This window comes from Thamnophis elegans, chromosome 4 (assembly GCF_009769535.1).
Source record: "Thamnophis elegans isolate rThaEle1 chromosome 4, rThaEle1.pri, whole genome shotgun sequence".
NCBI classification, from domain to species: domain Eukaryota; kingdom Metazoa; phylum Chordata; class Lepidosauria; order Squamata; family Colubridae; genus Thamnophis; species Thamnophis elegans.
Genome location: NC_045544.1, coordinates 135,114,189 through 135,127,014, shown reverse-complemented (window position 1 = coordinate 135,127,014; position 12,826 = coordinate 135,114,189). Strand labels below are relative to the sequence as shown.

Below are 12,826 nucleotides of genomic sequence, written 5' to 3'. Positions count from 1 at the left end.
GGTTGATGCAATCATGCTAATAACTGTATTCTCTTCAGAGATAAACCATCAGTCACTATGATTAGTAGATTGCTATTCCCTCCCCCCCCCCCCCGAACCTTTTCAAGTTCAAGGTGGCTGTTTGGAGCGTTGGAAAGTCAAAACGCAACCTGTGTTTCTTCAGAGCTGGGTGGTTTTGTTGATGCCACAGCCTGCAACCTCACACGAGACCCAGTCAACCTTGAAACGCGTTGTTTCAGTCCACAGTTCAAATAAACTCCTTGTTCAAGGTTGGAATAAAACTCTAAAGTACTTTTCACATTCGGTTCTGACTGATGCTAGCAAACATGGCCTCGCCGCCCGAGCAGCAAAGCACACATCCCATTTCATTGACATCCCTATTGCTTGGCAAACAAAGGTGCTTGTTGTTGTCTAACTCTGGACCACAGCATGCCAGTCTCCCCATCCGCCACTGCCTGTTCTGACCGAGGCTTCCCAAGAGCCCGAAGCAAACTCCTTGTACCGACAAAAGCCCCTTTTATTAATTTGCTGTGGATTCTGCTCATTCACATCCAGCAAAGTCTTTCAAGGGAGGATTTATAGTCACAGACCTTATCTGGCCTGGAGAGCTGCCAGGCCGAGATCTGCAAAACTTGGCAAAGAGCCTTGGAGAGTCACGAACCAATTAAGCAAACTAATTGTCTCCTGCAAACTCCACTCCCCTTTCGCTCCTCTTTTATTCCCTATGGGAAGGGCCACTCATCGCTACCTGTGGCTTTACTCCCAAGTCGACCCCTGTTCTTTAGCTGCTCCCTTCGTCTGGCTACTCTGCGCATGCGCACACTGGGAACAGGCTCCAGCTGTTCGTCTGCCTCACTGATGTCTGACTCTGAAGGCAGCTGATAATTGTCAGGTGGCCCTGGCCCCCTCTCTGCCTCTGATACAGGTCCCTTCCAACTCTGTTAATCTGTTAAATCAGTGCTAGAAGGGAGTGGGGCTTGCTGTCTTTTTCTACGTTAGCGGCTTGCCCTGCCATTTTGGTCTTCTTTACTGCAGCTTCCACCACGGACATTGTTCTGATTCATGCAATGCTCCAGGTCAGTTTTATTTGTAGAGGTTCCTCATTTGGGCACATCTCTATCACTGGAGCTTTTAAAGAAGAAATTGAACAACCACTTCTCCAGAATGGTATAGAGCAGTGGTTCCCAACCTTTTTTGGGCCAGGCCCACTTAAGCATCTCTAAAATCCTGATTCCCCCCCCCCCCCCCCCCGGTGACGTATAATTCTTACTTTACTCAAAAAGTGAACTCTGCTCATGCAGAGAAAGCCTAAAAGGCCATTAACTTGGTTTAAACAAGGTTCGAATTGCCCCCATTAAAAATCAAATTGCCCCCGTTAAAAATCAAATTGCCCCCATTAAAAATCAAATTGCTCCCTTGTGGGGCCTGGGCCCCACATTGGGAACTATTGGTATAGAGTCTCTTGCTTAAGCAAGGGATTGGACTAGAAGACATCCCAAGATCCCACCTTGTTATTCTTTAAATTTATTACCTTACTTTTCAGAATATAAGACGCACCTCCCCCCCCCAAAAAAAAGAGGGTGAAAATTTGGGTGCTTCTTTTATACTGAATACAGCATTTTGGGGCTCCCCAAACCCCACCCCCTTCACAAAAATGGACGTGCAGAGGGTTTGGGAGGCTCATTTTTTGCTCGTTCCCCCTCAGCCCCCCAGGAACACTCTACAAGCCTCCTAAAGGCTATGCATGGTCTTTTTTTGGCAAAAAACGGGCCCGCTTTTGCCCCTCCCAGCCCCCAGTAGCACTTTGCAGTTTTTCTCAAACTCTTTGCATGCCCGGTTTTTCACAAAAAAATGAGGTGTGCAGAGGGTTTGAGAGGTCTGCAGAGTTGAAAAACTTTTTTTTTAAATTGACCTCTTCAAAATTTTGGGTATTGTCTTATACTTCAAAAAATACAGTACATTTACACTTCATTTTTCCATTTTTATTGTTGTGAGCCGCCTAGACCAGCCCCCCCCTCCCCAGTCAGATAATCAGGAAATCAATTTAACAGACTAATACATAAATTGTTGTCGGTTGAATGAAGACCCCAAAGTCTCAAAGCAAGGCGGCCTCTTGAGTTTGTCGGTCAATCCTCTGCGCATGTTTGCTTCGTGGCGCTAGCCATTCCAAAGAGCTGAAGTCAAATCCTCTTATGAAACTGGTGTTGATTTAAGGACTCAGGGCCATCTGGTAATGAGATCACCAGTGGCAATGCTAAATATACCCCACTTTGTTCCTAAGTATTGAGAAATCTTTCATTCGGCACCAGTCTTAAGTGTTGTTATAAGTCAGTGAAGAAAATGCTCATGGCAGCGCTTATTCTGGGATAAATCCCAAATTCTACAAAAAGAGTACCAAGTTTTTCCCTGCAAGTCCAGATTCCCAGTTTTTTTTTAAAGACAAGGCACAGGTAATCCTCGAGTTACAACGGCAAATGAGCCCAAAATTTCCATTGCTAAGCGAAACATTAGTTAAGTTAATTTTGCCTCATTTTATGACCTTTTCTTGCCACAGTTGTTAAGTGAATCATTGCAGTTGATAAGTTAGTAAGCCAGTTGTTAAGTGAACCTGGCTTCCCCATTGACTTTGCTTGTCAGAAGGTCGCAAAAGGGGATCATGTGACCCCGGGACACAGCAACCATCATAAATATGAGTCGGTTGCCAAGCTTTTGAATTTCAATCAACTGATCATGGGGATGCTGCAACGGTCATAAACGGACATCACTTTTTTTTGGTGCTGTTGTAACTTTGAACAGTCACTAAACGAATGGTCGTAAGTCGAGGACTACCTTTATTATTTAGCCATTCTGAAACCTGAAATATACAGCAACTTTCTGTCTGTCTGGCAAGGAAGCCTTCCCTTTTCAGCATTCTTGGCCAAGAGATTAGCAATTCTCACTTCGATTATCAAACTCTGGCTAAATACTGTCTAGAAAGGTTTAAGGGTCCCCCCCCCTTTAATCTTCCCAAATAGTAAGGGCCTCCTTCTGCGGGAGAAAAGATTTTAGGGTAACTCCAACTGGGCAGTTATACATCTGCTTAATAGCAAAAGACAGGAGTTTAAAAGGTGATTATTTTCATCTATATACAAAAACGGTTGTGTGTGTGTATGTTCCAACATAACTCTGAAACACCTTGTGCAATTTCAACCAAACTTGATACACAGATGACTTGCTCTCTGGAAACAAATATTGTGGGGGTAAGATACCCCTAAAATCCCTCGGGGTGTGTGTTCTGTTAAGATACAGCCTGTTGTGCTGTAAAATGGCTTCTACTGTGCAGCGCAGAGGAGTTGCCATGGTAACAGCTTCACAGTACTCCATAAGGGGGCTCCCTCTGGTAAGGGGGAAAATTAAACATTAGAAATTATATACTCACGTGTGCCCACCCACCTGCACACAAGACCAACTACCCCACCCCCGTGGCGCGGGGAGTTTTTGCCGTTCCCAGGCTCCGGAGACTTTCCTGAAGCCTGGGAAGGGCAAAAACATTTTTCTTCCTCCCCAGGCCTTCGAAATAGCAATAGCAATAGCAGTAGACTTATATACCGCTTCATAGGGCTTTCAGCCCTCTCTAAGCGGTTTACAGAGAGTCAGCATATTGCCCCCAACAATCTGGGTCCTCATTTTACCCACCTCGGAAGGATGGAAGGCTGAGTCAACCCTGAGCCAGTGAGATTTGAACCGCTAAACTGCTGATCTAGCAGTAGCCTGCAGTGCTGCATTTAACCACTGCGCCACCTTGGCTCTTAGGAAAGCCTCCGGAGCCTGGGGAGGGTGAAAAACAGCCCAACCAGAAGTTTCCCGAACTTCCGATTGGGCTGTTGGGCCGTTTTTTGCCCTCCCCAGGCTCCGGAGGCTTTCCTGAAGCCTGGGGAGGGCGAAAAATGTTTATGCCCTCCCGAGGCTTCAGGAAAGCCTCCGGAGCCTAAAACGGCCTTTCCTGGCCCTCCGGAAGGCCAAAAATCAGCTGGGCGGCACGCACATGCGCACCGGAGTGTAGGGCTGCCGTGCCGGTAAATATGGCTCCATTTGCCACCTGTGACACGCGTGCCATAGGTTCGCTATCGGGGTCTAGACATTTCCTTCCCTATGAAAAAAATACCCAGGCACCGGCGGTTATCAGCTAGTTTTAAATATTTCAAGTCATTTTGCCAAAGCGCTCTAGTAAATCTATAGCCTCATAAAAAGCTAAAGTCCCATCAAATAGAGCTGAACTCCTGGTAACGTCATTTAGCTCGACGTTTTCTTGGCAGCCCTGTGGAAATGGCGCAGCGTTATTTGTCTTTTGATCCTTTTTACTAATTCTCCTATCCCCTAAGATTTGCTTCAAGTCCTCTCTCCAAATACTAGCCAGTTCTCTCTCCTTTCTTGGCTTCACTTTCATGCACCTGCTGCTACATGCATCTATGAACGTTTTGGGAAACAGGACAGGGCTGAGAGTCAGGTAGTCCTCAACTTATGACCACAATTCAGCCCAACATTTTTGAATGACTTTCGCCCCATTTTACGACCTTTCCTGTTACCGTTGCTAATTGAATCACCCCAGTTGTTAAGTCAGTAGCACGGTTGTTTAAGTGAATTCTGGCTTCCCCCTTTGACTTCGCTTGCCAGAAGGTCGCAAAAGCGGATCCCTTAACTCTGGGAACACTGCAACCGTCATAAATATGAGTCGGTTGCCAAATCTCTGTATTTTGATCACATCGCTATGGGGATGCTGTAAGGTTTATAAGCGTGAACCGTTGTAAATCACTTTTTCCAATGCAACTTTAAACAGTCACTAAATGAATGGTTATAAGTCAAGGATTCCATGTATGATCAAGAACTGCTATAACGTTGGATTTTAGCCTCGGATAATTTTAGCCCCAGTTAAAAAAGATGCTCCTTTAATTCTATGCGCACAAAAGCTGTACAGCCAAAATGCCTTTGAACACACAGGTGGCCCTTGTTGGCAACTCTTTGAAGCTAAATGCATCATTTTTGGGAAGATGCAGAAGGCCACAGCGCAATCTGTGCTGCCTAATTTCTCAAGGTCACACCTGTGTATCTAATGTATGTTAAATGCTGCTTTATTTTCCTGCATCGGCAGAAATGACAGAGCTATTTTCTGACACTATCGCACCATTTTATTTAAAAATAAATGAAGTGCAACTAAATATCTATAGTTCTGGGAACAAACATGCTATTCTAAGTCCCAAAGGTGCTTTTTTCCCCCCAAGAAGCAACTGGACTTCCTGGCTTTTCTTTGAAGACGTTTTGCTTCTCATCCAAGAAGCTTCTTCAGCTCTGACTGGATGGTGGGGAATGGAAGGATTTATATTCCTTGCAGACAGCTGGCCATTGCAACCTTTTAGCAGGTTGTTATGCAAAAGACCAGCTGTCTGCAAAGAATATAAATCCTTTCATTTCCTCACCATCCAGTCAGAGCTGAAGAAGCTTCTTGGATGAGAAGCAAAACTTCTTCAAAGAAAAGCCAGAAAGTCCAGTTGCCTCTTGAAAATAAGCTCCGTTGGGACAACCATGACCTGCATGACTGAGAATCTCCATAGACACGGTTCTAAGCACACTGACGCAGTACAGAATTGAAGTGGTATAAAAATTGTATTATCTTAGCAGATGAAGTAGTGGTTGAACGAGATAAAGGGCTCCAAATCCATTTCTCCCCATTCCCTTCTGCAAAAAATAGCAATAGCAATAGCAGTTAGACTTATATACCGCTTCATAGGGCTTTCAGCCCTCTCTAAGCGGTTTACAGAGTCAGCATATCGCCCCCAACAATCCGGGTCCTCATTTTACCCACCTCGGAAGGATGGAAGGCTGAGTCAACCTTGAGCCGGTGAGATTTGAACAGCCCAACTGCAGAACTGCAGTCAGCTGAAGTAGCCTGCAGTGCTGCACTCTAACCACTGCGCCACCTCGGCTCTCTCTTGCCTCCAGAGGTTGTGGGTGCTCCATCATTGGAGGTTTCTAAGAATTGATTGGACAGCCATTTGTCTGAAATGGTATACGGTCTCCTGCTCGAACAGGGGATTGGACTAGAAGACCTCCAAAGTCCCTTCCAACTGTGTTATTCCATATTCTATGCTCTGAGCAATATTCCCTTGGACAGCCTTCTGAAAGGAAATATTTACAGCCCTTTTTATGATCCTTTGAACGATAAATGCATGGTGCTTTGAATCAATAAAGCAATCATTATTCATGTCCATACATTTTTTTTTTCTGAATTGCCTTGTTTGGTAACTTGACATACTGCAGCAGTGGTGAGTTGTTCTTACCGTTGCTACCGGTACGCTGATCGCGGTTTGTTCGTGCATGCACCGGACATGCGTAATCCACCGCCCTGGCGACAATCAGCTGCTTGTTGGGACTTGTGCAGGCACCGCATTCTGTGCGCACATGCGCACTTTGCCCTTTGCCATAAAAACAGCAATAGAGCGTGGGCGGGCAGGTGGGCCAAACGAGCCACTATACCGGTACGCTCTCCGCTGCTCCCGGCCACTACCGGTACGGCCTTACTGGGTCGTACCCGCAGCAACCCACTTCTGTACTGCAAGGGTATACAGATGTCTCTGAGAGTATTTTGACTGACCTGCCTCTGACAGTGGAACCAATTGACCCAGATGGTTGGGGGCTCCCTTCACTGGATGTTTCCAAACAGTGGCTGGATGGTCACTTATCAGGAGTGCTTTAATCTCAACTTAGTTGAATCTTGCTGGGTGATGTAATCTCCCCAGGTGCCTTGTGATGAGTTCTGTTGCTAATGGGTAGAAGGCTAATTCTACCTTTGTTGACTCTGTGCCAAGTCTTTCTTTGCACAGCACTGTGTTTGGAAAATATTTACATGGCAGCTTTCCAAGCCAGATAAGGTCTGTGGTCATAAATTCACCTTTGAAAGACTGTTTGCCAGGCCTTTGGTGAAGGTGAATGAGAGGAATTCACATTCGTTTAATAAAAGGTGGGTTTTGTCAGGACCAGGAATCTGCTTCATGTTTTTTGGGGAAGCCTCGGTCAGAACAAATAGTTGCTGTCAGACATTAGTGAACACCGGCACAAAAATGTTGTGTGTCACCTTTGACCTGGGCGCCCTAGGTTCACCATCACTGCCCTAGGCCAGGGGTCGGCAACCTTAAACACTCAAAGAGTCACAAAGGTCCTAACCGGAAGCCCGCATTCAATTCTGGAGCCAACCGGAAGTCTGGTTCCCCACCATAGAGTCTCCTCCTAGTGCTATGTCCTTTTTCATCTGCTGACTGGAAGTCCAGTTCCCCCACCATAGAGTGTCCTCCTAGCGCAGCATCCTTTTACCAACTGGCAACAGGGAGCCAAAGCAGAGGGATGGAAGAGCCACATGTAGCTCCAGAGCCACAGGTGGCTGACCCCAGCCCTAGCCATATATTGCCTCTTCAATATATTGAATGGTGGAAAGTAAACTGCACTACGGACCTCACATTAAGAGTCCTTGTTCCGTGAAACAATCCGCATTCCTGGAATCCCTCCTTTGAGCTTGTTGCCTGTGTAAAGTGGCCGACACAACACACCCTTGACTTTAAAAGCACCGTTTTCATTTGTCTGACTTTGATCGTCTTGGCTTTTATTGCAGTGGAAGAATCGGATATCATCGACCTCGAGAAACGCTATTGGCTCCTGAAAGCTCAATCGAGAACGGGCCGCTTTGATCTGGAAACGTTTGGCCTCCTGGTTTCCCCTCCGATCCATCCATCCCTGAGCGAAGGTATGTAAATTTCGTTGATGATCTTATCTGTCCTTGGTTTTCTTTCAACACAAATAGTCCTCGACATACAACCACAATGGAGGCCAAAATGTCTTTTGCAAAATGAAAAAGTGGTCAGCTGAGCTTTGCCCCCATTTCATAACCTGTCTTAGAAAGGTTTAGAATAACTTTATTGTGCCTTTGACAACAATTGACATACATTAAAATGAAATTTCATTGCTTACAATGAAAAGTGTCACCACCTCCAGTATACACTACATAAACATGACAGAATGAATGAATGAATGAATTCAAAATTATGCCTATAACCACTTATTTTACATGACACAGTGAAACAACACAGTGCAGTTCGGATGTATACATGTACATGGCAAGAAAAACTACCATATTTTTTGGAGTATAAGATGCACCAAGGTTTTGAAGAGGCAAATTTTAAAAAAAGGTTTTTGCACTCTGCAAACCTCCCAAAAACGTCCTGTTCCCCCCCCCCAAAAGGCATGAATAGCCTTTAGGGGGCTTGTAGAGTGCTGCTGGGGGGTGCCCCCCCCAAATGAGCAAAAAACAGCCCGTTTTTAGCAAAAACAGCCCCTTTCCTTGTCAAAAAAATAGCATGCATAACGTTTAGGAGGCTTATAGAGTACTCCTGGGGGCTTTGGGGGGGGAATTGAGCAAAAAACAGCTCATTTTTCACTCATTTCTGCCCTCCCCAGCCCCCAGGAGCTCTCTGAAAGCCTTCTAAAGGCTATGCACAGCCATTTTGGTGAAGGGGGCGGGGTTTCGTGAGGCAAAAAATCCTGTATTCAGTGTATAAGATGCACCCAGATTTTCAGCCTCTTTTTTGAGGGAAAAAGGTGCGTCTTATACTCCGAAAAATACAATACATGGCAAGAAAAACTAATCTTGAAAGTTTACCAGATGGATGGCATCGGGAACAAAGCAGTGGTGGGCTGCTGCCGGTTCGGACCGGTTCAGGCTAACTGGCTGGACTCGCTCTGACGCTATCCTGTCCTACATATTTCACTCTCTGGCTTGCTCGCCCTGCCCTCACAGCCCAGGAGGTTTCCCGCTCTACTCACCACAGCTGCCCAAGAAGCAGGAAATCTCTGTGTGATGCCGTGTGCGCTAGCGAAGCAAGAGTGCACACACGCACGCTCACATTTTCAGTGTACTAGTCAAACTGGTTGTTAAATCATGTGAAGCCCACCTTTGGAACAAAACTGTTACAGAATCTGGTAGTCCTGCTAGAAATACTTGGAAACCTCCTCCTAGAGGGCAGGAACAGTTGTTAAGCGAATCACGGCAGTTGTTCAGTTAGTAACCCGGTTGTTAAGTGAATCTGGCTTCCCCGTTGACTTGGTTTGTCAGAAGGTCGCAAAAGGGGATCATATGGCCCCAGGATGCCACAAGAATTATAAATGTGAGTCAGTTGCCAAGTGTGAAAACAGTCGTAAGTCGCTTTTCTCAGTGCCGTTGTAACTTCGAATGGTCACTACATGAACTGTTGCAAGTCGAGGACTTCCTGTATTTAGTGAAATTGTATATGTTTCACTACTGGCTTTGGCAGTCCCAATACGCATGCTCCTTAGTCCCACCTCAGAAGCTCTCTCTGTACAGGCCATAAATAGTGAACTTGAAACAACTGCATTAAAAGTTTTCATAAATTCCTAAAGGATTTTAGGACAGTTTGCCCAGTACAAAAGCAAGCAATGAAAAGATTGGTGCTTAATAGGAGGCAAATCTTGAGCATCTTCCTGTAATCCCTTCTAGATTTGCCTGTTATGAATTCTGGGAATTGTAGTTGTAACCCATCTAAAAGTAAAGGTTCCCCTCGCACATATTTGCTAGTCATTCCCAACTCTAGGGGGCGGTGTTCATCTCCATTTCAAAGCTGAAGAGCCAGTGCTAAACGCCAAAGGCACATGGAATGCTGTTCCCTTCCCACCAAAGGTGGTCCCTCTTTTTCTACTTGCATTTTTAACCTGCTTTCGAACGGCTATGTTGACAGAAGCTGGGACAAGTAACCGAAGCTCACTCGGTTACGCGGCGCTAGGGATTCGAACCCATCCGGAGGCTGCCAAATTGAACCCTGTTCTTTTCCCCCTTGGTGAGGATAAAGGAGGCAACCATAACAGAAATAGGCGAGAACTGTTCTTAGGGTTGGGGTTGTAACTTTGAACAGTTGCTAAATGAATGTAAGTTGAGGACTACCTGTAAATCTCAGCTAATGAAAACCATGATTTGATTGAACATCTGAGCGCTGCCTATAACTGAAACAAACTCAGCCTGCTGCTTTGGGACCCTTTGCAGGCCTGTTTAACGCCTTTGATGAAAACCGCGACAATCACATCGACTTCAAGGAAATCTCGTGCGGACTCTCGGCGTGCTGCAGGGGGCCACTGGCGGAACGGCAGAAGTGTGAGTATGGCTAGGAGGCTTCCCAGGCTCCCCTTCAGGGATTACAGTCGCTCCCAGGTTCGGCTTAGCATCCCTCACTCTCACCGTCTCATCCCTGGAAAATGGCCACACAGATCACTTTCACGCATACGCAGCTGGGGTGGGTTTTTGATGGCATTTCTGCCGGTTCGATGCACCAGGAGAGGATGAGTTCTAGTCCCGCATTAGGCATGAAAGTCATTGGGTGATTTTGGGCCAATCACCAGGTGATGGTGAGTTCTAGTTCTGCTGTAGGCTTGAAAGCTGCTGGGTAACTTTGGGCCAATCAGCAGGAGACGGTGAGTTCTAGTCCAGTCTTAGACATGAAAGTCATTGGGTGATTTTGGGCCAATCACCAGGTGATGGTGAGTTCTAGTTCTGCTGTAGGCTTGAAAGCTGCTGGGTAACTTTGGGCCAATCAGCAGGAGACAGTGAGTTCTAGTCCAGTCTTAGACATGAAAGTCATTGGGTGATTTTGGGCCAATCACCAGGTGATGGTGAGTTCTAGTTCTGCTGTAGGCTTGAAAGCTGCTGGGTAACTTTGGGCCAATCAGCAGGAGACGGTGAGTTCTAGTCCAGCCTTAGACATGAAAGTCATTGGGTGATTTTGGGCCAATCACCAGGTGATGGTGAGTTCTAGTTCTGCTGTAGGCTTGAAAGCTGCTGGGTAACTTTGGGCCAATCAGCAGGAGACAGTGAGTTCTAGTCCAGTCTTAGACATGAAAGTCATTGGGTGATTTGGGGCCAATCACCAGGTGATGGTGAGTTCTAGTTCTGCTGTAGGCTTGAAAGCTGCTGGGTAACTTTGGGCCAATCAGCAGGAGACGGTGAGTTCTAGTCCAGTCTTAGACATGAAAGTCATTGGGTGATTTTGGGCCAATCTAGTCCTGCCTTAGGCTTGAAAGCTACTGGGTAACTTTGGCCCAATTTCTCTCGCTCAGCCCAGCCAGCTAGAGATGAAGCTGGGTTGTTGTTATTATAGGGAAAATAGAAGAATGGAGTGTTATAGATGCTATCTAGAGTTTAGTGCAGACACTGGAAAATTTGTGGGAGGGAATAGCTGCAAACAGGGCATCGTTAAAAGGAGTCACAGGAGACTTTTCTGAAGAGTGGCCTCCATTAGAGGGAGGAAATCTATTTCCAAGAGCGAAGGGACCGAAATACACCAGCACCAGAGATGCAATAAACGATATAATCTGTTTACTCTTCTTTTTCCAAAGAGCAAATATTGGCATTTGCAGCACACAAGCTCTCCACATGCTCCATTCACCTAGACACAAATATCAATGCCGTAAACGGAGCTAACTGTTTGCGCTTATAAATATTTTATTAAAGAGAAATTAAAATCCAGCTCCCTCCCCCCAAAAAGTGGGGGGCAGCGTTTATCGACTACCAGTGAACCAGACAACCTCTTCCAGAAAAATTGATTGTAATTGACATCAAATGAGAGTAACTCATAATAATATATTGAATTAATAGAGCTGGAAGATGATTAGGAATTAGCTTTTAAAAGCCCTCATTCCAAAACCATCATTTGGGAGATTATATTTCCTTAATATGTGCATGCCCCAATAAAAGAAAGAATAATAATAAAGGGGGGAATGGACACACAGAAGCCTTAAAAAATGCAGATTAGGGAGGCAGATATCAGAAGCTTCTTTTTTTCCTAAAAAAAAAGGAGGAAAAATGTGCAGGTAATAAACTCCCCTCTGTTTTTACATATTATCCTTATAGAGCCAAGACTGATCCATCTCTAAATCACTGTGTTTCTCAACCTAAACAATGTTGTTGAGATGAGTGGACTACAACTCCCAGAATTCCCCAGCCAGCTTGCTCCCAGAATGCATGCTGGCTGGGGAATTCTGGGAATTGAAATCCTCTCATCATAAAATTGTGGAAGTCAAAAAACACTATTCTACGTACCCAGGAGGAAAAAAACAGCTAATGTCAACCTCTTTGGGGGTGGGGGGAGTATACCACATGTTTGTGTCGGCGTTTGTGTGTGCCACACAGACACTTTGACATTTCCAGGTCATAAAAGCAATAAAATCACAGAAGGAGTTAAGGCCAGCTCGGAGCCCATCCATAAATTCCACTCATCTTATATTTGAGAGTTGGTTTCCCAAAAGACATGCGCTTCAGCATGAGCACTGGCTTTGGGAAAATTTGCCGCATAGAAATAAGGACAATTTTATATTTTTTGCCAGCGAGAACAATTAATCAATGGAATAGCTTGCCTCCTGAGCTTGCCCGTGCTCCGTTACTGGAGAGTTGCAAAAATACATTGGACAACCATTTAGCTGGGATGGTATAAGGCTCATGCCTTGACAGAGGGTTAGACTAGAACAGGGATGGATATGTATGTATGTATGTATGTATGTATGTATGTATGTATTTATGTATGTAGGTAGGTAGGTAGGTAGGTAGGTAGGTAGGTAGCAGGGGTGGGTTTCAACCGGTCCGCGGCGGTCTGCGCGGACCGGTTGGTCGGTGAACCCGGAAGTAAGTAACTTCCGGGAACGCCGAAGGGCCCACGCACCTGCCCGCGCTCCTTACCAGTCTTTGAAGGTTTCTGCACTTCCACGCAGGCGCATGGCACATACAGTGCCTGCGCGATTCTTC

At 45.7% G+C, this 12,826-nt stretch overlaps 1 protein-coding gene across 6 annotated transcripts in view; it reads left to right on the top strand.

Moving 5' to 3' along the window:
• USP32 (ubiquitin specific peptidase 32) overlaps positions 1–12,826 on the top strand; it is a 214,242-nt gene that overhangs the window by 123,564 nt on the left and 77,852 nt on the right. For all 6 annotated transcript variants that reach the window (XM_032215792.1, XM_032215794.1, XM_032215797.1 and 3 more), the window contains exons 6-7: positions 7,640–7,771; positions 10,079–10,186. In XM_032215792.1, the coding sequence (XP_032071683.1) occupies positions 7,640–7,771; positions 10,079–10,186 (240 nt within the window). The remainder of the gene's footprint in view (positions 1–7,639; positions 7,772–10,078; positions 10,187–12,826) is intronic.